Source organism: Mesoplodon densirostris, chromosome 3, assembly GCF_025265405.1.
Source record: "Mesoplodon densirostris isolate mMesDen1 chromosome 3, mMesDen1 primary haplotype, whole genome shotgun sequence".
Lineage (NCBI taxonomy): Eukaryota > Metazoa > Chordata > Mammalia > Artiodactyla > Ziphiidae > Mesoplodon > Mesoplodon densirostris.
This window is the reverse complement of record NC_082663.1, coordinates 145,298,777-145,317,170: the sequence shown is the minus strand read 5'-3', so window position 1 is coordinate 145,317,170 and position 18,394 is coordinate 145,298,777. Positions and strand designations below refer to the sequence as shown.

Sequence of the window (18,394 nt, the reverse complement as noted above, 5' to 3'; positions counted from 1 at the left end):
GGGCCAATGAGAGCCTTCCCTGGGACTCTGCTCACTGTTGCCAGGGGAGGGAGAGTTCTCACTGGGGCTGTCAATGGCCCGGGACCCTGCCTGACCTCCCAGACTCAGCTATGGTCAGAAGCAGACTACCTTGGTTCAAATCCCAGCTCAGCTCTGTGACCCTGGGTCTCTGACCCCAACTCTAAGGGCCTCAGTTTCCCCATCTACATTTATAAATAGTAACAAGGAAACAATAACAGAAATTCTTGACATGATTATTATTGGTAAAAGTAGACACTCAATAAATATTGGTTGACAAAATACAGGCTCAAGACTTAACCAGAGAGTGAACCCAGGCCATAGCAGTGAAAGCTCCGAATCCTAACCACTAGACCACTAGGGAACTCCCCTCAGTGTCTTTATCTGTAAAATGGGTGTTGCCCAGTCTCACAGGATGAAAGATAAGGACAAGTATAAAACATTTAGTACACACTAAGCCTTTAATAAATGCTTATAATTGTTACCCTTAACTTTTCACTTACAGGGCTGATACATTTCCTTTTGGGTTCAAGGCTGTTTGGGTCATTTCCCATCATATGCATTTGAGAGCTGGGGCCGCAGCCCATGCATGTACATATGCTTATAGTGACCCCTGCCCAGGGCTCCCTCACCGAGTCGTCCGGGCTGGACCTCTCATCCCCAGAAGCGTCCTGCTCGAAGACCTGGCGGGTGAGGCCCTTCTGCCTCTCTCGCTGCGTCTCTATGGTGATGGGGCTGTATGCTGCACTCAGGTGCTGGTACCTAGGAGGAGGCGGGGCTTGGTGGGTATCAGGAATGAGGGCTCCCCAGGGCTCCCGGATGTGCTGACAAACCTCCAAGGTCCAGGTGATGCCTGCAAGGCCATCCACCCTCCCTGTGCTCTGCCGGAGAAGTCTGGCTACACTTAAAGGGACGGTGTGTGGATAAACAGGAGGACGGGCAGCAGACAATGGGCTCTTCTGGGCTCAGACCTGGCCTCTCTACCCTGAGCTTTCCCCGAGCCAGACCCACCTCCTGTGGGCGATGATCCAGTCCTCCGTGTACATCTCCACGGCAGCCCTCACCTGGGCATCCAGCTTTCTGCACAAAATACAATCAGGGTAATAAACAGAGGCAGGGCCCAGTGTTAATCTTTCCAGTGGCCTGTGAGGTGGGGCCTGTCCTTCTGTCTGTTTCAGAGATGCAGAGGTAGAGGCTCAGAGAGGGAAGGGGACTTGCCCAAGGTCACACAGTGGAGCCAAGAGTTGAACTCAGGGCTGCTGGGAGCTTGGTGGGAAAGGGGGTATTCATGGGGGGCACAGAGGTAGGTGGAGTTACAGACAGGGAAGGTGTGGAGCTGAACCCACCCATCCTCGGGGATCCCAGGCTCCGTGGTGCGGCATTCCCGGGGCTGCAGCAGCAGCTCCAGGTCATCAGCTGGAAACTCGACCAGGTCCCGGAGTGGCCCCGGCTCTGCATCTGGCGGCCGGCTCAGGAGCACGTCCTCAAAGTCCAGGGGCTCAATGACTTCAGTCAGTGGGACCTGAGTTGGAGCAAAGTGGCTGTGACCCGTGCCCCGGGGGGCTGGAGGGTGAGTGTGGACTTGGGCTGGCCTTGAACAAACAAGAGGGCGGTGGGAGCCGTGGAGGGTGTTGGAGCTGGAGGGGCCCTGGAGGACAGTGATCTCAGCCACTCCACCTCCACCCCAGCTTGGCCGGCCCTGACCCTCTTTCCAGGCAGGAAATCACACCCTGTGCCTGGAGGGGCAGGAAACTCATGGTGGAAGGAAAGGTTTGTGGACTGCAGCAAAGAAAGAGACAACTCCTCAGGCCCTGGGGCGAGAGAGAGCCCCACCCCTCCCCACAGCAGCCAGAAGCACCTCCCATCCCCCAGACCGCCCTCCCCACCATCCCCAGCTGGGTGGTCCAGGCAGCAGGAGGTGCAGGCCACAGCAGGCTGAACTTCTCCCCCACCCCCGACCACCCACAGGGCTGCTCCCTGCAGAGAGGGGGGCCCACCACCCTCCCACTCATGCTCACTGGGGACAGGAACGGGGACAGTGCTGGGCCAGGACAGGGACCCCCTCCCCTGCCACAGCTGGGTCCCTCCCAGTCTCAGGCTCCCGACAGCAGCGGGGGTGGGGGAGGGGGGGTTCCCAAACACTCACCCCCAGGGAGCTGCTGCAGCGCCTGCTGGAGTGGGGAGAGCCACTGCGTTCCCGGGACACCTGCTTCCGCACCTCGGCAGCCACTGTCCTGTGGGGACAGGAAGCGGGTAGTTGGGGGCAGGAGAACTTGGGCAGCGGGGCCCTGGGAACCGGGGCTTCAGAGCCGACAAATTCATTCCATGAGAGGAAAATCCAGGCTATGGAAAGAAAAAAAATCAGGCCCCGGGCCAAGAGAACCCAGGCTTCAGGATCCACAGATCTCAGCGTGTGGGCCCCAAGGCTGTGGCAGATACATTGTCCCCTTTCCTCCTGCAAGCACAGATAGAGGGCTGCTGCTGGGCAGGGCCTGAAGGCCACTGATTCCTGCGCTTCCTTCTTCCCCCAGGCCCCTGGGGTCTGAGTCCTGACCCACCAAGACTGGCTTCCAGGTCTGGAGAGAGGCCTCCACTTCCTCATCTGGAGGACCTCTGCCCACCCTGGCCCCTGCCCCTCATCAGGAATGTGAGAACCGTTCCACCCTTGCCGGACAAGTCATTTCTGCCTCTGAACCTCAGTTTATCCATCTGTAGCTGCCCTGCTCTCACAGACCAGTGGAGCTGAGTAGGGGGCCTGGCATTCAGTGGGCCTGCCACACACCCACCTTCTCAGGGAGTCTGAGACTGAGGCTGACTGTGTGTAAGAGGCCAGCATGACTCTCAGAGGGCACAACCCAGCCACCAAGGTCAGTGCCGTGGCCTTCATGGGCCGCCTGCATCTACGCTGACCTTCAGGGTCCCAGAGGATGAGGGTGAAGGGGCAAGACCCACAGCGGAGGGGGCCAGCACGGGAATTTCGAACAAACCCTATAGGGGCAGGGATTTCCCAAGCTCTCAATTCCTTCAGCTGAGCTTGGAAGGAGAGGGAGCCATGCAGTTATCTGGGGGAAGAGTGTGCCAGGCAGAGGGAACAGCGAGTGCAAAGGCTCAGAGGCTGGGCTCTGTTCTCTGGGCCTGGAAATCCCTGCTCCCTGGGGTCTCTGTGAAAACAGGACTAGGACTGTGTTGTCCCTGTGGAGGTCCCAGCACTGGATCCCACACATAGTAGATGCTCAATAATTTTTTTTCTTTTTTTTTGGCTGCGCCACATGGCTTGTGGAATTTTAGTTCCTCGACCAGGGATCACACTCCAGCCTACGGCAGTGAAAGCACCAAGACCTAACCACTGGACAGCCAGGGAATTCCCATCAATAAATGTTTTTTTGATGGAATGAGTGAATCCCTTCCAATCTCCCTCTTGGTCCAACTTGCGTAAATCTACTGTAAGTTGGGGGAAGCCCCTTATCTTTTAGCTGTGTGGCTTTGGACAGGTGGAACAACCTTTCTGGGCCTCAGTTTCTCTTAAAATCAGGAAGGAAAGGAAACGGCTGAGGGGTTCAGGCCTCAATCGCTCCTGCTTCCCTCTTTTCTCTTATGCTTGGACATTTTCTTAATAAAAAGTTGTGCCCCTGGGACTTCCCTGGTGGTGCAGTGGCTAAGACTCCGTGCTCCCAATGCAGGGGGCCCGGGTTCGATCCCTGGTCAGGGAACTAGATCCCACATGCCGCAACTAAAGACCCCACATGCTGCAACTAAGATCCAGAGCAGCCAAATAAATAAATAAATAAACATTTAAAAAAATAAAAAGTTGTGCCCCATAAAGCGCTATGTTGAGGATTGCAAATGTGGCCCACAAGCATCCAATGCAATGGATGTGTGAGGTGGGCCCAGGAAAGACAGGTGTGGAGTGGGGATAATTAGGAGCTTCAGCCCTGTCTGTGAGCCTCCGAATTCAAATCCGTGTGGGTCAAACAAAACTTGGCCACGACCCTGATCCTACGTGCAGCCTCCAATTTGAGACCCCAGCCTCATTCCTTCTCTGTCTCTGGATTCTATTTCTTTTCTCTGTCAACTGTCTCAGAGTCTTGCTTCTATTGGACAGGGGTGTGGGGAAGCGGGGAAGGGAAGAGAAGCTTGTAGGAAATTCAAAGAATGTTAAAAATCAGGGATTTGTGGAATTCCCTGGTGGTCCAGTGGTTAGGACTCCGTGCTTTCACTGCTGAGGGCACAGCTTCAGTCCCTGGCTGGGGAACTAAGATCCCGCAAGCCAGGCGATGCGTGGGGGGAGGAAAAATTAGGGATTTGTCCTCAAATTCCCCAAGTCCAGGCCACTTCCTCTGGAAGCATGGGCACACAGAGGAGGATTGGGGGTGATTTACGAAAGATGCTGTATCAGGGAACCTGTCTGTGCCCTGGTCCCAGCTGTTCTGCAGCTGCTGCTCCAGAGCAGGGAGGGGGGTGGGGAGGGCTGAGCCTCCAGCTTCATTTTGCCACGGGCCTTAGAGTGAGGCCCCCAGAGTGGGAGAAGGCTGGGTCCACAACGGTGTGGCCACGGGGGCCAGTTTACTGAGTCACAGAGCTCTGCACTTGGAGCTGGGTGAGCAGGGGTGAATGACATCTTTTCTCTGGACCTCTGGGCTTGGGACAGTACCCACGACTTATTGAGCTGTTCTGAGTGTAGGGCCTGGCACACATTAAGTGCTCAATTAACTACTCTCTTGGATGCTCGGGACCCACACCTGGGAGTCATCGCCAACCCCTCTCTCTTTCTCACCCCCACATCAGATCTGCTTCAGATGTTCCCGTGGACCACATTTCAAAAAGGGAGGCAAAATGCTGAGCTGAATTTAGTGGGTTTTCTCAGGAAGGAATCTCGGCCTTCAATGAGGGAAACTGCAAAGATCGGGTGGTGGGTTATAGCTATTGGTGAGATAAATCCTTCTAAGGTGAAAACTCCACAACCCTATGTGATACTAAAGAGATGCTCAGAAGGTAAACGTGAAGCAGTGGCAGCATGGGGAATTCATGTGAGACTGTGTACCTCCCCCCAGGGCTGGCCAGATTACCAGAGGACTACCCTCACAGGGGAGGAGGATGACAAAACCAGAAACAAGAATGGCTTAAGCCTTGATGCTGTGTTCCCACTTCTGCAAAAAGTGAGGGAAGAAAATGAGTAAATATAAAACCACAGAGAGATTCCTCCTCATATCCCACTCTACCCCTCCTGGACTGACAGAAAAATTTAAAGGCAAATAATATGAGTGCCAGCAAGGATGTGGAGCAATGGGAACCCTCATCTGCTGCTGGGGGAACCGCTTTGGAAAACCATCTGTAAATTTACAGGCAGAGTTGAAAATATGCCAATCCAGCAATTCCACTCTGAGGCATAGATAGTCAGGAGGAAATATATGGCCGGGAATGTTCATGGCAGCTCTGATCATGACAACCTCAAAGGGAAACAACTCACAAGTTCCTTGACCAAAGATGGAGAACGCACAAGAAGCAGGGGGAATAGTACGCAGCAATGAAAAAGGATGAGCCAGACTACAGGCGGCAGCACAGATGCTGCCGACATTACGCTGCCATATAGGACTTGACATCCCGTGTGGTTCCATTTATGAGATGTTCTAAACAGACAAAGCCAACCCACTGCAGATAGGAAGCCAACTTGGATGGAAAAACCATAACGTAAGTGAGGAAGAAATAGTAGCTGCCACCAGCATGGCCATTCCCTGAGGGGCAGAATCAAGTGCAGATCACCTTGAGGGGGGCCTGCTGGAGTGGGGAAGCTTGGGAAGGTAGAGACGGTCCCCGTCTTTTTTTTTTTTTTTTTTTGGCGGCATCACACAGCATGCAGGATCTTAGTTCCCCAACCAGGGATTGAACCTGTGCCCCATGCAGTGGAAGCACAGAGTCCTAACCACTGGACAGCCAGGGAATTCCCAAGACAGCCTGTCTTGATCCAAGAGACTTTTCCCCTGGCATTTGTTTCATGATTACTCCTTAAACTTAGCATTTTTCTGTATACATGTCATCTGTTACAATTTTTTTAAAGGTAAAAAATAATCACCTATGCATAAGCTCACGTCTGCAAATATATTTGGGGACAGGAGTGGGAGGAAGATATTTCCTTGAAATCCCACAGGTACTTTTGGAATTTCGTCAATGTATGTCTTGTTGTGCTTCCACCCCTCCAACAAATCATTTCTTTAAATGAGAAATGCAAACTGCCCCACATCAGACAACTGAGGGGCAAAATAAAGACACCGCTCTCAGAAGCCTGGGAAGAATGAATGGACATCCTTGCGGATAGGAGAGGGCAGGAGGAGGCACGGTTTCCAAGACTGTTCTCAACTCTGGAGCCACACACTCTTGGGCTCACTTCCCCCCGAGAGACCCTTGAGAGTGACCTAACCACTTTGGGTTTTGATTTCAATAGTTATACCGATGTCAACGGGCTCTGGTGACAATTAGTGACATCTCAGATGGGGACCAGCATGCGATAAGCACATTAGAAGTGGTGGTCATGGGAATTCCCTGGCGGTCCAGTGGTTAGGACTCCAGGCTTCCACTGCAGGGGGTATGGGTTTGATCCCTGGTCGGGGAACTAAGATCCCGCAAGCCAAGCCAAGCCACACAGCCAAAAAAAAAAAAAAAAAAAAAAAAAGTGCTGGTCGTTATCACCATTCCAGATTAGACTTTATTTTAAAGAGTACAAGTCAAAAAAAAAAAGAACATTATGTTGCATACAATAATATTTGTGCATGTTGTGTACATTCATAACAGTTTGTTTGTTGTTGTTCCTTTTGGCCATGCCTTGCAGCTTGCAGCATCTCAGTTCCCTGACCAGGGATTGAACCCGGGCCCCTGCAGTGAAAGCACCGAGTCCTAACCACTGGACCACCAGGGAATTCCCGAGTTTGTAGTTTTAAGTTGTCCCCCCAAATCTTTGTTTTAAATGGACCTGTTCATTAGGAAACTGGGGGACTGTCTAATATTCAGATTAATATGGCATTTGTGGAATGAATAATTGAATGAACAAGCAGATGAATATAGGCCTAGGTCTGCGCATGTAGATACCTGGGTGCCCACTAGTCTGCTCAGGAGACCTTGTCAGAGGGTGGCTGGAAGACTTGAGCCATTTGCTTGTGGTTCACTGGGGCCCCAGGATCTTTCTCTGCTTTTCTGACCCTGAACTCTATAGAGTATCCATCTCCCAGGGCGAAACCCAGGGCCTCTCTCTCTCACTTGAGTGGATGCCAGGACCCAAGGACATAGGGACTGAGAGGCAAAAAAACAGACAGCAATAACCTCCCCAAGCTCAGAAGCACCAAAGGTCCAAGAGAGAGGAACAATTCAGAAACACAGAGATAACAGAACATAAAAACTGCCCAACCACTATGCCCCAGACACCAGGTCACAATGTCCCTCCTCTGTTCCGATCTCTTCATGGCCCCCACCTCACTCAGGGTAAAAGTTAAACTCCTCTCCACAACCCACAAGCCCTGTACAACCTGCTCCCACTGCCCCCCTCCTCACTCTGCTCCAGCCTGACTGGCTTCCTCAGATGCTCTGTGAACATCTGCTCCTGCCCCTGGGCCTTTGCACTTGCCCTTCCCTGTGTTTGGACTGCTCTTCCCCCATGTCTGGGCATGGACCCCTCCCTCACCTCCATCAGATCTTTGTTTAAGTGCCACCTTCTCCTCCAGGCCTTCCTGACCCGCCTCCCAGATCTAAAATAGTCCTCACATTCCCCATCTCCCTTCTCTGCCTTGTGTGTCCTGATACCACTTACCACTAACATATAATCTACTTTATCCTGCTTCTCCTCTGCCTCCCCCACTGTATCTGCCCCCAAGGGTGGGATCTTTTCTTGTGTCTCCGTCAGGGCAGGGCTGACTCTTTCACCTGGGAGTGATCAGGGGAGGTCCCTGCCCACCCCCCACCCCACCCCACCCCACCCCACCCCACTCCACCCCTGTCCCGCTGCGAGAGAAACACCTCCCGCCCCAGCAGATTCTGAACCCACTATTGGAGGCAAAGACCCGAATGGGTGAAAGGCTCTTCAGCCCCAGAGAGTCTGACATCCCCCCTCCCTGGCCAATCTCTTACAATCTCCAGTGGCCACGGAAATGGATCCCCCAGAGCCTGGCGCCTGTCCCCTCCCCCTGTCTGCCCACCAGCTGGTTCTGTCCCCCGCCCCCACTCCTTCCATTCAATCACCATCCATCTCCAGCGCGTCCAGCCGGTGCTGGGAGAGCCTGAAGCAGGGCTGGGGGCGGGGGGACATTCACAGCTGTCCCCTGCCCCCCAGACAGCTGGGCACGGGACCCTCGCGGGGAGAAGATCACGGGAAACTTCCCGAGGGGGTTCAAAGGCCGCCAGGAGCACCATCCCTGTTCCCAAATCTCGGCGCCTGATGCGTCCCTGCCCCACACCAGGCCCAGAGGATGAGACGGAAAGAGCCCCTCAACTCCCACGCTTGGGGAGCTTGGGGGTCGGGGGAGGGGCCAGGAGATGGGCAGGAGGCGCGGAGGGTGCCGGGCAGCGCTTTCCCCGCGCCGCCTCCTCCAGGAAGGCCCCCCGGGCACGCCCCCACGCGTCCCACCGGTTCCAAGGGAGGACCTCAACCACCACCGCGCCCGCAGCCCTGCCGCGACCCCCAGCCCGGAACCCCCCCGCCCTCCCCACCTCCCCACCTCCCCACGCCTGCGCCCCCGGCCGGAGGAAGCGGGCCGGAGCTGGCCAAGGCGGAAGGAGCTTGAATGGGGGGTGCCCAGGCGGGGGAGGGCCGGGCCGCCCCGGGGCGGGGCTCGGACACGTGGGGGCGGCCCGGGAGGGGGCCTGGCGGCCGCACTACCTGTTGATCTTGTGCGCGAAGGCGCGGCGCTCGGCTACCGCCATGGCGCTCCGCGCGTCCAGCCGCCGACCCCGCCGCTGCAGCCGCGCGCACCGTCCCCGCCGTAGCCGCCGCCGCCGCCGCCGCCACCGCCGCCGCCACCGCCGCCTCCCGGTTCTGGTCAGCCCGGGCTGGGCGGGGCCGGGGGCGGGGCCCTTCCGGGTGTCCCGGGCCGCTCCGTGCTGCCCCTGCCGGCCGGAGGGGGCGCGGGTCCCCCGGCCGCCTTTGCGCCCTCGAGGCTGGCCTGGGGAAACTGAGGGTGGCAGGGGAGGAAAGGACACGGGACTGAGGTGGGGCCTCGGACTTCCTCCCGGGGGATGCTGTTTCTGCCCTCTGGCTAGCAATCACTATAATCACCATAATAATGATAATCTCGAGCGTTTATTAAGCACGGCCCTGTAGTTCTGATATGTGGGAGGACCTATCCTTTCCGCCATTTTACAGATGAGTAAACTGAGGCACAGGGATGTTCAGGCACTTACCTAGGGGTCTCCATGGGATGTGCCCCAATCTGGGGTGAGGGCAGATCCGAAGCACTAGGAGATGTGACACAGGACCTGGTGGTGGGACCTGAGTGAGCCAGTCTGGGAGGCTGGACCGGCCCAGCCGCCTCCAGTGCAAGGAGGATGTACGGATGTCTTGGCCAGTATGTGGTCTCAAATCTCTCCCCAATGGTTCCTCTCCCAGCGCCAAGGCAGCAGTCTTAATGGATTCTCCAGCCCCCACTCAGCATCTGCATATGCCAACTTATTGCTCTCCTCCCAGGCTTTGCATGCCCAGGCACCTCCTCCTGATGGCCCTTCTAGCCCTGGTTAGAAAAGGTCCTAGGAACTGGGGTCTGAAGAATGCTAAGGCTCAGCTCTACCTCAGGGCCTTTGCATGTGCTGTTCCCATTCCTGTGTATGAGTGCTGTCACTATCCCCCCCTTTTACAGATGAGGAAACAGAGGCCCAGGACTTCCCTGGTGGTCCAGTGGTTACAACTTCGCCTTCCAATTCAGGGGGTGAGGGTTCGATCCCTGGTCGGGGAGCTAAGATCCCACATACCTCAGCCAAAAAACCAAAACATAAAACAGAAGCAATATTGTAACAAATTTGGACCTCCCTGGTGGTGCAGTGGTTAAGAATCGCCTGCCAGACACGGCCGGGCCCTGGTCCAGGAAACTCCCACACGCCGTGGACTAAGACAGTGCACCACAACTATTGAGGCTGCGCTCTAGAGCCCGCGAGCCACAACTCCTGAGCCCGCGTGCCACAACTACTGAAGCCTGCGCTCCTAGAGCCCGTGCTCCGCAACAAGAGAAGCCACCGCAATGAGAAGCCCATGCACCGCAATGAAGAGTTGCCCCCGCTCAGCACAACTAGAGAAAGCCTGTGCACAGCAACGAAGACCCAACACGGCGAAAAATAAAAAAGTAAAATTTAAAAAATATATATTGTAACAAATTCAATAAAGACTTAAAAAATGGTCCACACCAAAAAAGATCTTTAAAAAAAGAAAGAAAGAAAACTGAGGCCCAGAGAAGCAGAGTGACTTGCCCCAGTTGCCCAGTGGATCAGTGTCAGATCCTGAGCCCACAGGAGTGAGGCCTGGACTGTGGGGCCCCAGGCTCCTGAGGGCACAGGAGGGTGGCTCCCAGCCTGGCATGTGACATGTGCACACGTGTGTCAGCAGCCCACGCACCTTCCCAAGTGGTCCAGCCACTTTGGCCTGCGAGATGCCAGGTGTAACCCTGCTCATCACTCCCTGGTGTGCCCCACCCCGGGTCACCCTTGCTGCAACGTGCAGCCTCCCAGGCTAAAGTCATTGCCTCGCCTTTCAGGCTGCTGGTAGCTGCTGGGCAGGAAACGTAAAGATGAGCAAAGACTGGCGGGTTTCTCCACTCCTCTTTGCCTATTTCCAGTCCAGCCCCCATCATACCTGGTCTCCCAGCTCCCGCCCTCACCCCTCACAGTTTGTTTTCCCCTTGATGGTCAGAAGGAGCCTGGGAACACCCGAATCAGATCAGCTCTTCCTCTGCTTAGAATCCTTCATGGCTCCCACCTCATTCAGAGTAAAAGCCAAAGTCCTCACTGTGGCCCACAAGGCCCTGCATGATCTGACCTTGTCATCTCCCTGCCATCCCCTCTTCCCATTGTCTTCCTTAATCACTCCACTCCAGCTGCCCACCTCTTCCATGTGGCTCTAAAGACTAGGGCGCAACTCTACCTCAGGGCCTTTGTACATGCTGTTCTCCTTCTCACGTGTGGGTGCCATCACCATACCCCTTGTACAGATGAGGAAACTGAGGTTCACGGATGCAAAGTGACTTGTGCATTTTACCCAATGAATCAGTGTCAGATCTATCATTCCAGATCTGTGGCCCAGGGAGCCTGACTCCAAAGTGGTTGTCTCTAAATACCAGCTGGGGGACTTCCCTGGTGGTCCACTGATTAAGAATCCGCCTTCCAATGCAGGGGACGCGAGTTCAATCCCTGGTCAGGGAACTAAGATCTCACATGCTGCGGGGCAACTAAGCCTGTGGGCCACAACTAGAGGGCCCACACGCTGCAACTACTGAGCCCATGTGCTCTGGAGCCCACCCGCACAGCTAGAGAGAAGCCCGCATGCTGCAACGAAATATCCCACATGCCACAACAATGATCCTGTGTGCCTTAACTAAGACCAATGCAGCCAAATAAATAAATGAATATTTTTAAATAAATAAATAAATAAATAAATAAATAAATACTAGTTGGGGGACTTCCCTGGCGGTCTAGTGGTTAAGACTCTGCGCTTCCAATGCAGGGGGCACCGGTTCGATCCCTGGCCGGGGAATTAAGATCCCAAGTGACACCCAGGAACGGCCAAAAATAAAAAATAAAATAATAAAATAAAATAAAATAAATACCAGTTGGATCCCAATCCAGGCCAGGCTGTGTGACCCAGGGTAAATCTCTCAACCTCTCTGAGCCTCTGTTTCCTCATCTCCTCAGTGAGGGGTGTGGTCAGCACTAAGCTCCAGGACCTTGTGGGAGCTGATTCCACACAGGAGCCAGTGGGGGCTATGAGCCCTGTCTTAGTGGAAAAACTTCTTCAAAGAACCCTCCAAATAAAGGTCCTGCTCCAGCTACCTGCCCACCCTGGTGCCCGCCAGACTTGATTAACAAGGCAGTTCCTCTCCAGGATACGACCAGGCCTGACTCAGCCAGGCGGGGCTGGGGTGACCCCGGCAGCTGCTCAAACAGAAGCTGAGCTTGGTGGGGACTTTGGCCTCCTCTGGCTGGTGTGGGAGAACAGCCTGTGGGGTCTGATGGCAACAGCTTGCGGACCTAGGAGGAGGGACTGCACTGGTCCAGGTGGTGAGTTCAGAGTAGGAATGATCACAGGGAGGGCTTGGAGTCCAAAAAGACCTGGATTCCAACCCTGGCTTGGCCACAGCCAGGCTAAGTGACCTGGATGGGGTGGGGGTGGGGCTCTCTGGACCTCAGTTTCCTCACCTGTGAAATGGGGATGTTACCTTCAGAGCTGACCCTGTGGGCCCATGTTCTGTGCCCATGAGATGTTGTCAGGAGAGCACAGAACCCGGGAGATGCTGCCTTGTCCTATTGTTTTTCCTGCCGCTTCCGGAGCCGGGGGAGGAAGCTGGGAGCCGGCCCAGGGTGTCCAGGCCTGCCTTTGGGAGTTTAAGTCACAAAGACAAAGGCTGGGCCCAGAGAGGCCAGAGGGGCAGGCCACAGGCTTCCTGTTTTTCTTTGAACAGATGGCCAAGCTGCCAGACGCTTGTCAGTGTGGATGCTAATCCGCGTCCCTGGTAATCACTTCTTATCCCTCCTAGTGACACTTCTGTCCAGTTTGCTCATTTCCAGTGCTCTTGTCACATTCCAAAGTCTGGGAATTTTTCTCCAGGGGTCCCAGACACCCAAGGGGTCCACAGACAGAAGTCAGGGGGGTCCATGAATTTGGAGGGGAAAAACTTGCATCACTCACGCCTGCCCCTGCTTCTAACGTTAACAGTCATTAGAGCTGCTACCGGGCCTCGGTATTTAAGTGTGAGGAAAGATGTACAAATTCCATCACAATTAAAGCATATTTTGATAACTGTATCGCATGTAATGGGTTTGTAATGGGTTTCCTTTACCATCTGAGGTGTTTTATTTTAGGCACTTACAAACTTCCACTGATAAGGGCCCACGGCACAAAAAGGTCCCCCTACAACATGCCTTTCCCTGCCTAAAGCCTGCTGTGGCTCCCCATTGCTGTGGGAAGGAGCCAAGCTCTTCCCTGTGGCCTACAGACTCCCTCATCTGCCCCATAAGACTGCTCCCCCTTCCTTTTCCCACCTCATTCATTCACTCCAGCAGCATTTATTGAGCGTCTGCTATATGCCAGGCATGGGAAGGAGGTAATGTCAGTGCTGAGACCTGAAGTTCAGGCTGAGTAGGGGAGGCAGGGAGTTCTAGGCAGAGGGACCAGCAAGGCAAAGATGGAGAGCAGAAGTAGAAGTCATCCGTGTGGAGGGCAGGGAGGAGAGGATGAGACTCAAGGGTGGTGAGTTTGTGGGATCAGGTCTGGTAGGACCTCCCAGTGGGGGCCTGGGCATAGCCCAGCGGGCAGTGGGGAGCCCTGGAGGGGTGCAGAGCAAGACAGGGGCACCCTCTGGTTTGTTTCAGGAAGATCTGATTCTCCCGTCCGGACTGGCCCCTACAGTGACCTTTTCTCCTCTCGAGTTCCCTGTGTCACCTGTCCCACCATTGAAGCACAAGTGTGAGTTGGCTGTAAGGAACTGGGGCACACGTTGCAAGAACTTTCTCACCGACCGACCAGGGCTCCAGGGGACACCTTGCCTCTGTGAGATGGAACCTCGGAGGCACATTCACCAGATGAGCCAACTAGGCTCAGAAAGGCTCCGGCGACCCAACTGAGAAGTGGTGGAGTTAGGACTTGAACCCAGAGCCACCTCTTGCATGAAAGCCCTGCCCTCCACCCTGTGGCATTTCCTCCTTAGCACAACTTTTTGGAGCAGGCGGCAATGACTTCCACAAAACTCTATCTTCTAGATGGAACAAGTTTCCTCAGGCCAGCAACTTCCTGTATCTTTACCACTGCACCTTGCAGTGGTTACATGCTCCGATGCTCGGGTTCAAATCCTGCACCTTGGCTATGATGCCAGCCTTAAAAGACTCATTTCACGCTTATTAGAATGGCTAAACTAAAAATACCGACAATACCAAGTGCTGATGAGGATGCAGAGAAACTGGGCCTCTCAGATGCTGCTGGTGGTGAGACAGGCCGGGACCTGGGACCGTTAGCTGCCTGCCGTGCTTGCACCTGGACAAACGCCTCCCCCAGCAACAAAATACAAAGAAACTATAAGGGACTAAAAATAACTGCATGCATGGGCAGTTGGGGCAAATTATGGACAAGATACAAAAAGACCAAAAACCCATACAGCACCACCATGGGGGTTGACAGACCGCCTAAGCCAACCCTCCAGGGAACCTGTTTCTTGTTTTTACTCCCTCCTGCTGCAACAGGGGCCCCAATAAAGCCTTGCCTGAATTTCTTGTCTGGCCTCTTATCAATTTCTATTGATTAAGGAGTCCAAGAACCCTGGCTGGGAATAGTGGGAATGCAAAATGGTGAGCCACTCTGGAAAACAAGTTTGGTGGTTCTTAAAACACCAAGCATGCAACCACTGTACGGCCCAGCAATCCCACTGCTGTGAATTTAGAAATGAAAATTTATGTTCACATAAAAACCTGTACGTGATTATTTACAGTAGTTTTATTCATAATCACCAATAGCTGGAAACACTCACTTGTCCTTCAATGGGTGAATATAAAACAAACTTGGGTCCATTCGTACAATGGAATATTCTTCAGCAACAAAAGGGAACAAACTACTGATACAGGCAGCAAAGCTTTACGCCCAAATGTTTTATGTTGCGGTGAAAGAGGCCAGGCTCAAAAGGCTACATGTCGTATGATTCCAAATATATAACGTTCTCAGAGAACAGATCTCTAGCATGAGACAGCGGATAGTATTTGCCTGGGGCTGACTACAAAAGGCCAGCATGAGGGAATTTGGGGGATTGTTTTGGAGTTTTGGAGCTCACCGGCAGGACAGCGGATGATGATGACCCAGTAATCAGAGCTGTCATGGGGGGAATGCCAGGCACTGAGGCACTGAGGGGGGCCCTGATGCAATGTTTGACCCAGCCGGATGGCTTCTCAGAGGAGGGGGCATCTGAGCTGAGACTTACAGGCTGTGCTGGAGTCCGGCAGGTGAAGAGCCTTCCAGGCCATGGGAACAGCATGAACAGAGGCCCAGAAGAGAGACATTCAGGAAACCGGGTGGCGTTTATTTGACTGAGTATAGAGATGTTTTTTTTCTTTGAGATTCATCCTTTTTTTTTCTTTTTTCTTTTGGCTTCTCAGCATGACTGGCGGGATCTTAGTTCCCCAACCAGGGATTGAACTGGCACCCTCGGCAGTGAGAGTGCCGAGTCCTAACCACTGGACCACCAGGGAATTCCCTCCAAAATTCATATGTTGAAGCCCTACTTCCCAGGACCTCAGAATGGGACTGTATTTGGAGACAGGGTGTTTGTTTGTTTGTTTAAATTAATTTTTATTGGAGTATCGTTGATTTACAATGTTGTGTTAATTTCTGCTGTACAGCAAAGTGAATCAGTTACACATATACACACATCCACTCTTTTTTAGATTCTATTCCCATATAGTGAGTAGAGTTCCCTGTGCTATACAGAAGGTTCTTATTAATTATCTATTTTATATATAGTAGTGTGTATGTGTCAATCAGAGATAGGGTCTTTAAAGAAGTTGTTAAGTTAAAAAGAGGTCCAGTTAAGACAAAGCCACCCCAGGGTACAGAGGTGCCATGGGTAAAGAAGAGAATCTCAGAGGACTGGGATTACCCGGCCACCTGGAGCGATGCAGAGAGGAGAGGGGGTGGTCTCCAGGGGGGCAGGGCCAGACCTCAGAGCGACAGAAGCCACTGTACTTGCTCCAAAAACCCATGAGGAAAAACTTCCGATGTGGGACTGAAGGACCCATGACAAGAACCTGCTCCAAGGGTTCAAGCCACAAAGCAAGGTCTCAGCCTGTTTTCTTTAAGGCCACAGAGGAAATAGTTACTAGTTCAGGGATGGGTTGATCTGACCTCAGCCTTTCGGGCTGAGCTGTGGGCATCTTCTCTCTCCTTAATCTTTCGTATTTACTCCCGTGGATGGACAGCTGACCTCGGGCTACCCTCAGCTTGCAGTTTCTCCTTACCCCCAGCTCAGAAGCAAAAACTATACTTTAAAAAAAAAATAGCTTTGGGACTTCCCTGGTGGTCCAGGGGTCAAGACTCCATGCTCCCAATGCAGGGGGCCTGGGTTTGATCCCTGGTCAGGGAACTAGTACCTGCATGCCGCAGCTAAGACCTGGAGCAGTCAAATAAATAAATAAATAAACAAACAAACAAACAAATAAATAAATAGCTTTACTGTGGGGGACGGATAAATTAGGAGTTTGGGATTAACATATACACAGTACTGAGTAGATATATGTGTATGTATAACTGATTCACTTTGCTGTACACCTGAAACTAACACAACATTATAAATCAACTATACTCCAATAAAAATTTTTAAAAAACCAAATATGCTACTGTATATAAAACATAACCAGTAAGGAGTTACTGTATAGCACAAGGAACTATACTCAATATTTTGTAATACCCTATAAGGGAAAAGAATCTGAAAAAGAATATATATATATAACTGAATCACTTTGCTGTACACCTGAAGCTAACACAACATTGTAAATCAATTATACTTCAATAAATTAAATTAATTTAAAAATAGCTTTATTGAGATATAATTCACATACCACACAATGCCCCATGTAAAGTGTACTCCAGTGGTTTTTAGTATTTTCACAGATATGTGCAGACTTCATCATGGTTGGTTGTAAAATATTTTCATTACTCAGAAACTCCTGTACCCTTAGCTCTCACCCTCTTGTTTCCTGTCCCCTGTCCCCATCCCCTGAGCCCTGTGTAACCACTAACCTACTATCCTGGACTTCCTATGACTGGAATAAAATAACATGTGGTCTTTTGCATCTGGCTTCTTTCACTTAGCATAATGTTTTCAAGGTCCATCCTTGTAGCGTGTGTCGAAACTTCATTCCTTATGTGGCTGAATAATAAATATTTCATTGTATAGATATATCCCAATTTGTTCATCCATTCATCAGTGGATGAACTTTTGGGTTGTTTCCACCATTTGGCTATTGTGAATAACGAACGCTTCTCCGAACATCTGAGTACAAGGTACTTGTGTGTGGTTAGGACTCCGAGCTCTCACTGCCGAGGACCCAGTTTCGATCCCTGGTCCGGGGAACTAAAATCCCACAAGTTGCGAGAAGTGCCCCCCCACCCCCAAAAAAGGAAAAGTCAGCAAAGTACTCGTGGGGACGTATGTTTTCATGTCTCTTGGGTGCATATCTAAATGGGTCAGATGGTAATTCTATGTTTAACCTTTTGAGGAACTGGCAGACTGTTTTCCAAGGTGGCTGCTCCCTTGTACATTCCCACCAGCAGTGTATAAGGGCATCTATTCCTCCACATCCTCACGTGAAAACTCTCCTTGAGCCCATTTTGCAGATAAGACTCAGGTATACTGAGGCTAAGCATGGATCAGGATCCCACAGTCAGTGAGGGGCAGTGCCAGGTCTGGCACTCAGATCTTTAGATCCCAGACACAAGGGTTTTCTCATTTCATTGAAGCTTGAATAAAGAGTTGATGGGTCTTTATTGAGCTCCTACTGTGTATCAGGCGCTGAAGACATCCAGTGAACAAAGCAGACAGGAATCCTTGCAACTGTGAGGAGTAGGGGCATGGAGAGGACCTAGATTATTTAAAATAATGTTACTAAGGTTAATATAAGGTAGAAAAATTTGGAGGAATATATGGGATTAAAAGGAACTCTTTTGGGACTACCCTGGCGGTCCAGTGATTAGAAGCAGTTTCACTGCCAAAATGATAAGTTGGGGGGACTCTCTTTTTCTAGGTGGCTATCAATTTTTACAATGTTTGGATGTTTTTACACTAAGCATAGGTTATTTTTTTATGCTCTTTTAAAATTGTGGTAGGATATATATAACACAAAATTTGCCATTTTAACTTTTTTTTTTTTTTTTTTTTGCGGTACGAGGGCCTCTCACCGCTGTGGCCTCTCCCGTTGCACAGCACAGGCTCCGGACGCGCAGGCTCAGTGGCCATGGCTCACGGGCCCAGCTGCTCCGCGGCATGTGGGATCTTCCTGGACCGGGGCACGAACCCGTGTCCCCTGCATCGGCAGGCAGACTCTCAACCACTGCGCCACCAGGGAAGCCCCCATTTTAACTATTTTTAAGTGTACAGTTCAGTGGTGTTAATTACATTCACAACGTCATGCGACAATCACCACTATTTAATTCCAAAAT

The 18,394-nt window shown here is 52.2% G+C and overlaps 1 protein-coding gene across 14 annotated transcripts in view; it reads right to left on the bottom strand.

Annotated features, from left to right (window-relative positions):
• The window catches only part of DOCK6 (dedicator of cytokinesis 6), a 42,273-nt gene extending 33,296 nt beyond the window's left edge, over positions 1-8,977 (bottom strand). For all 14 annotated transcript variants that reach the window (XM_060094086.1, XM_060094090.1, XM_060094088.1 and 11 more), the window contains exons 1-5: positions 8,879-8,977; positions 2,165-2,252; positions 1,365-1,540; positions 1,030-1,098; positions 651-780 (exon numbers count right to left, since the gene is read on the bottom strand). In XM_060094086.1, coding sequence (XP_059950069.1) covers positions 651-780; positions 1,030-1,098; positions 1,365-1,540; positions 2,165-2,252; positions 8,879-8,922 — 507 coding nt within the window. In that variant the 5' untranslated portion in view covers positions 8,923-8,977. The remainder of the gene's footprint in view (positions 1-650; positions 781-1,029; positions 1,099-1,364; positions 1,541-2,164; positions 2,253-8,878) is intronic.
• Positions 8,978-18,394: the final 9,417 nt, after the last annotated feature.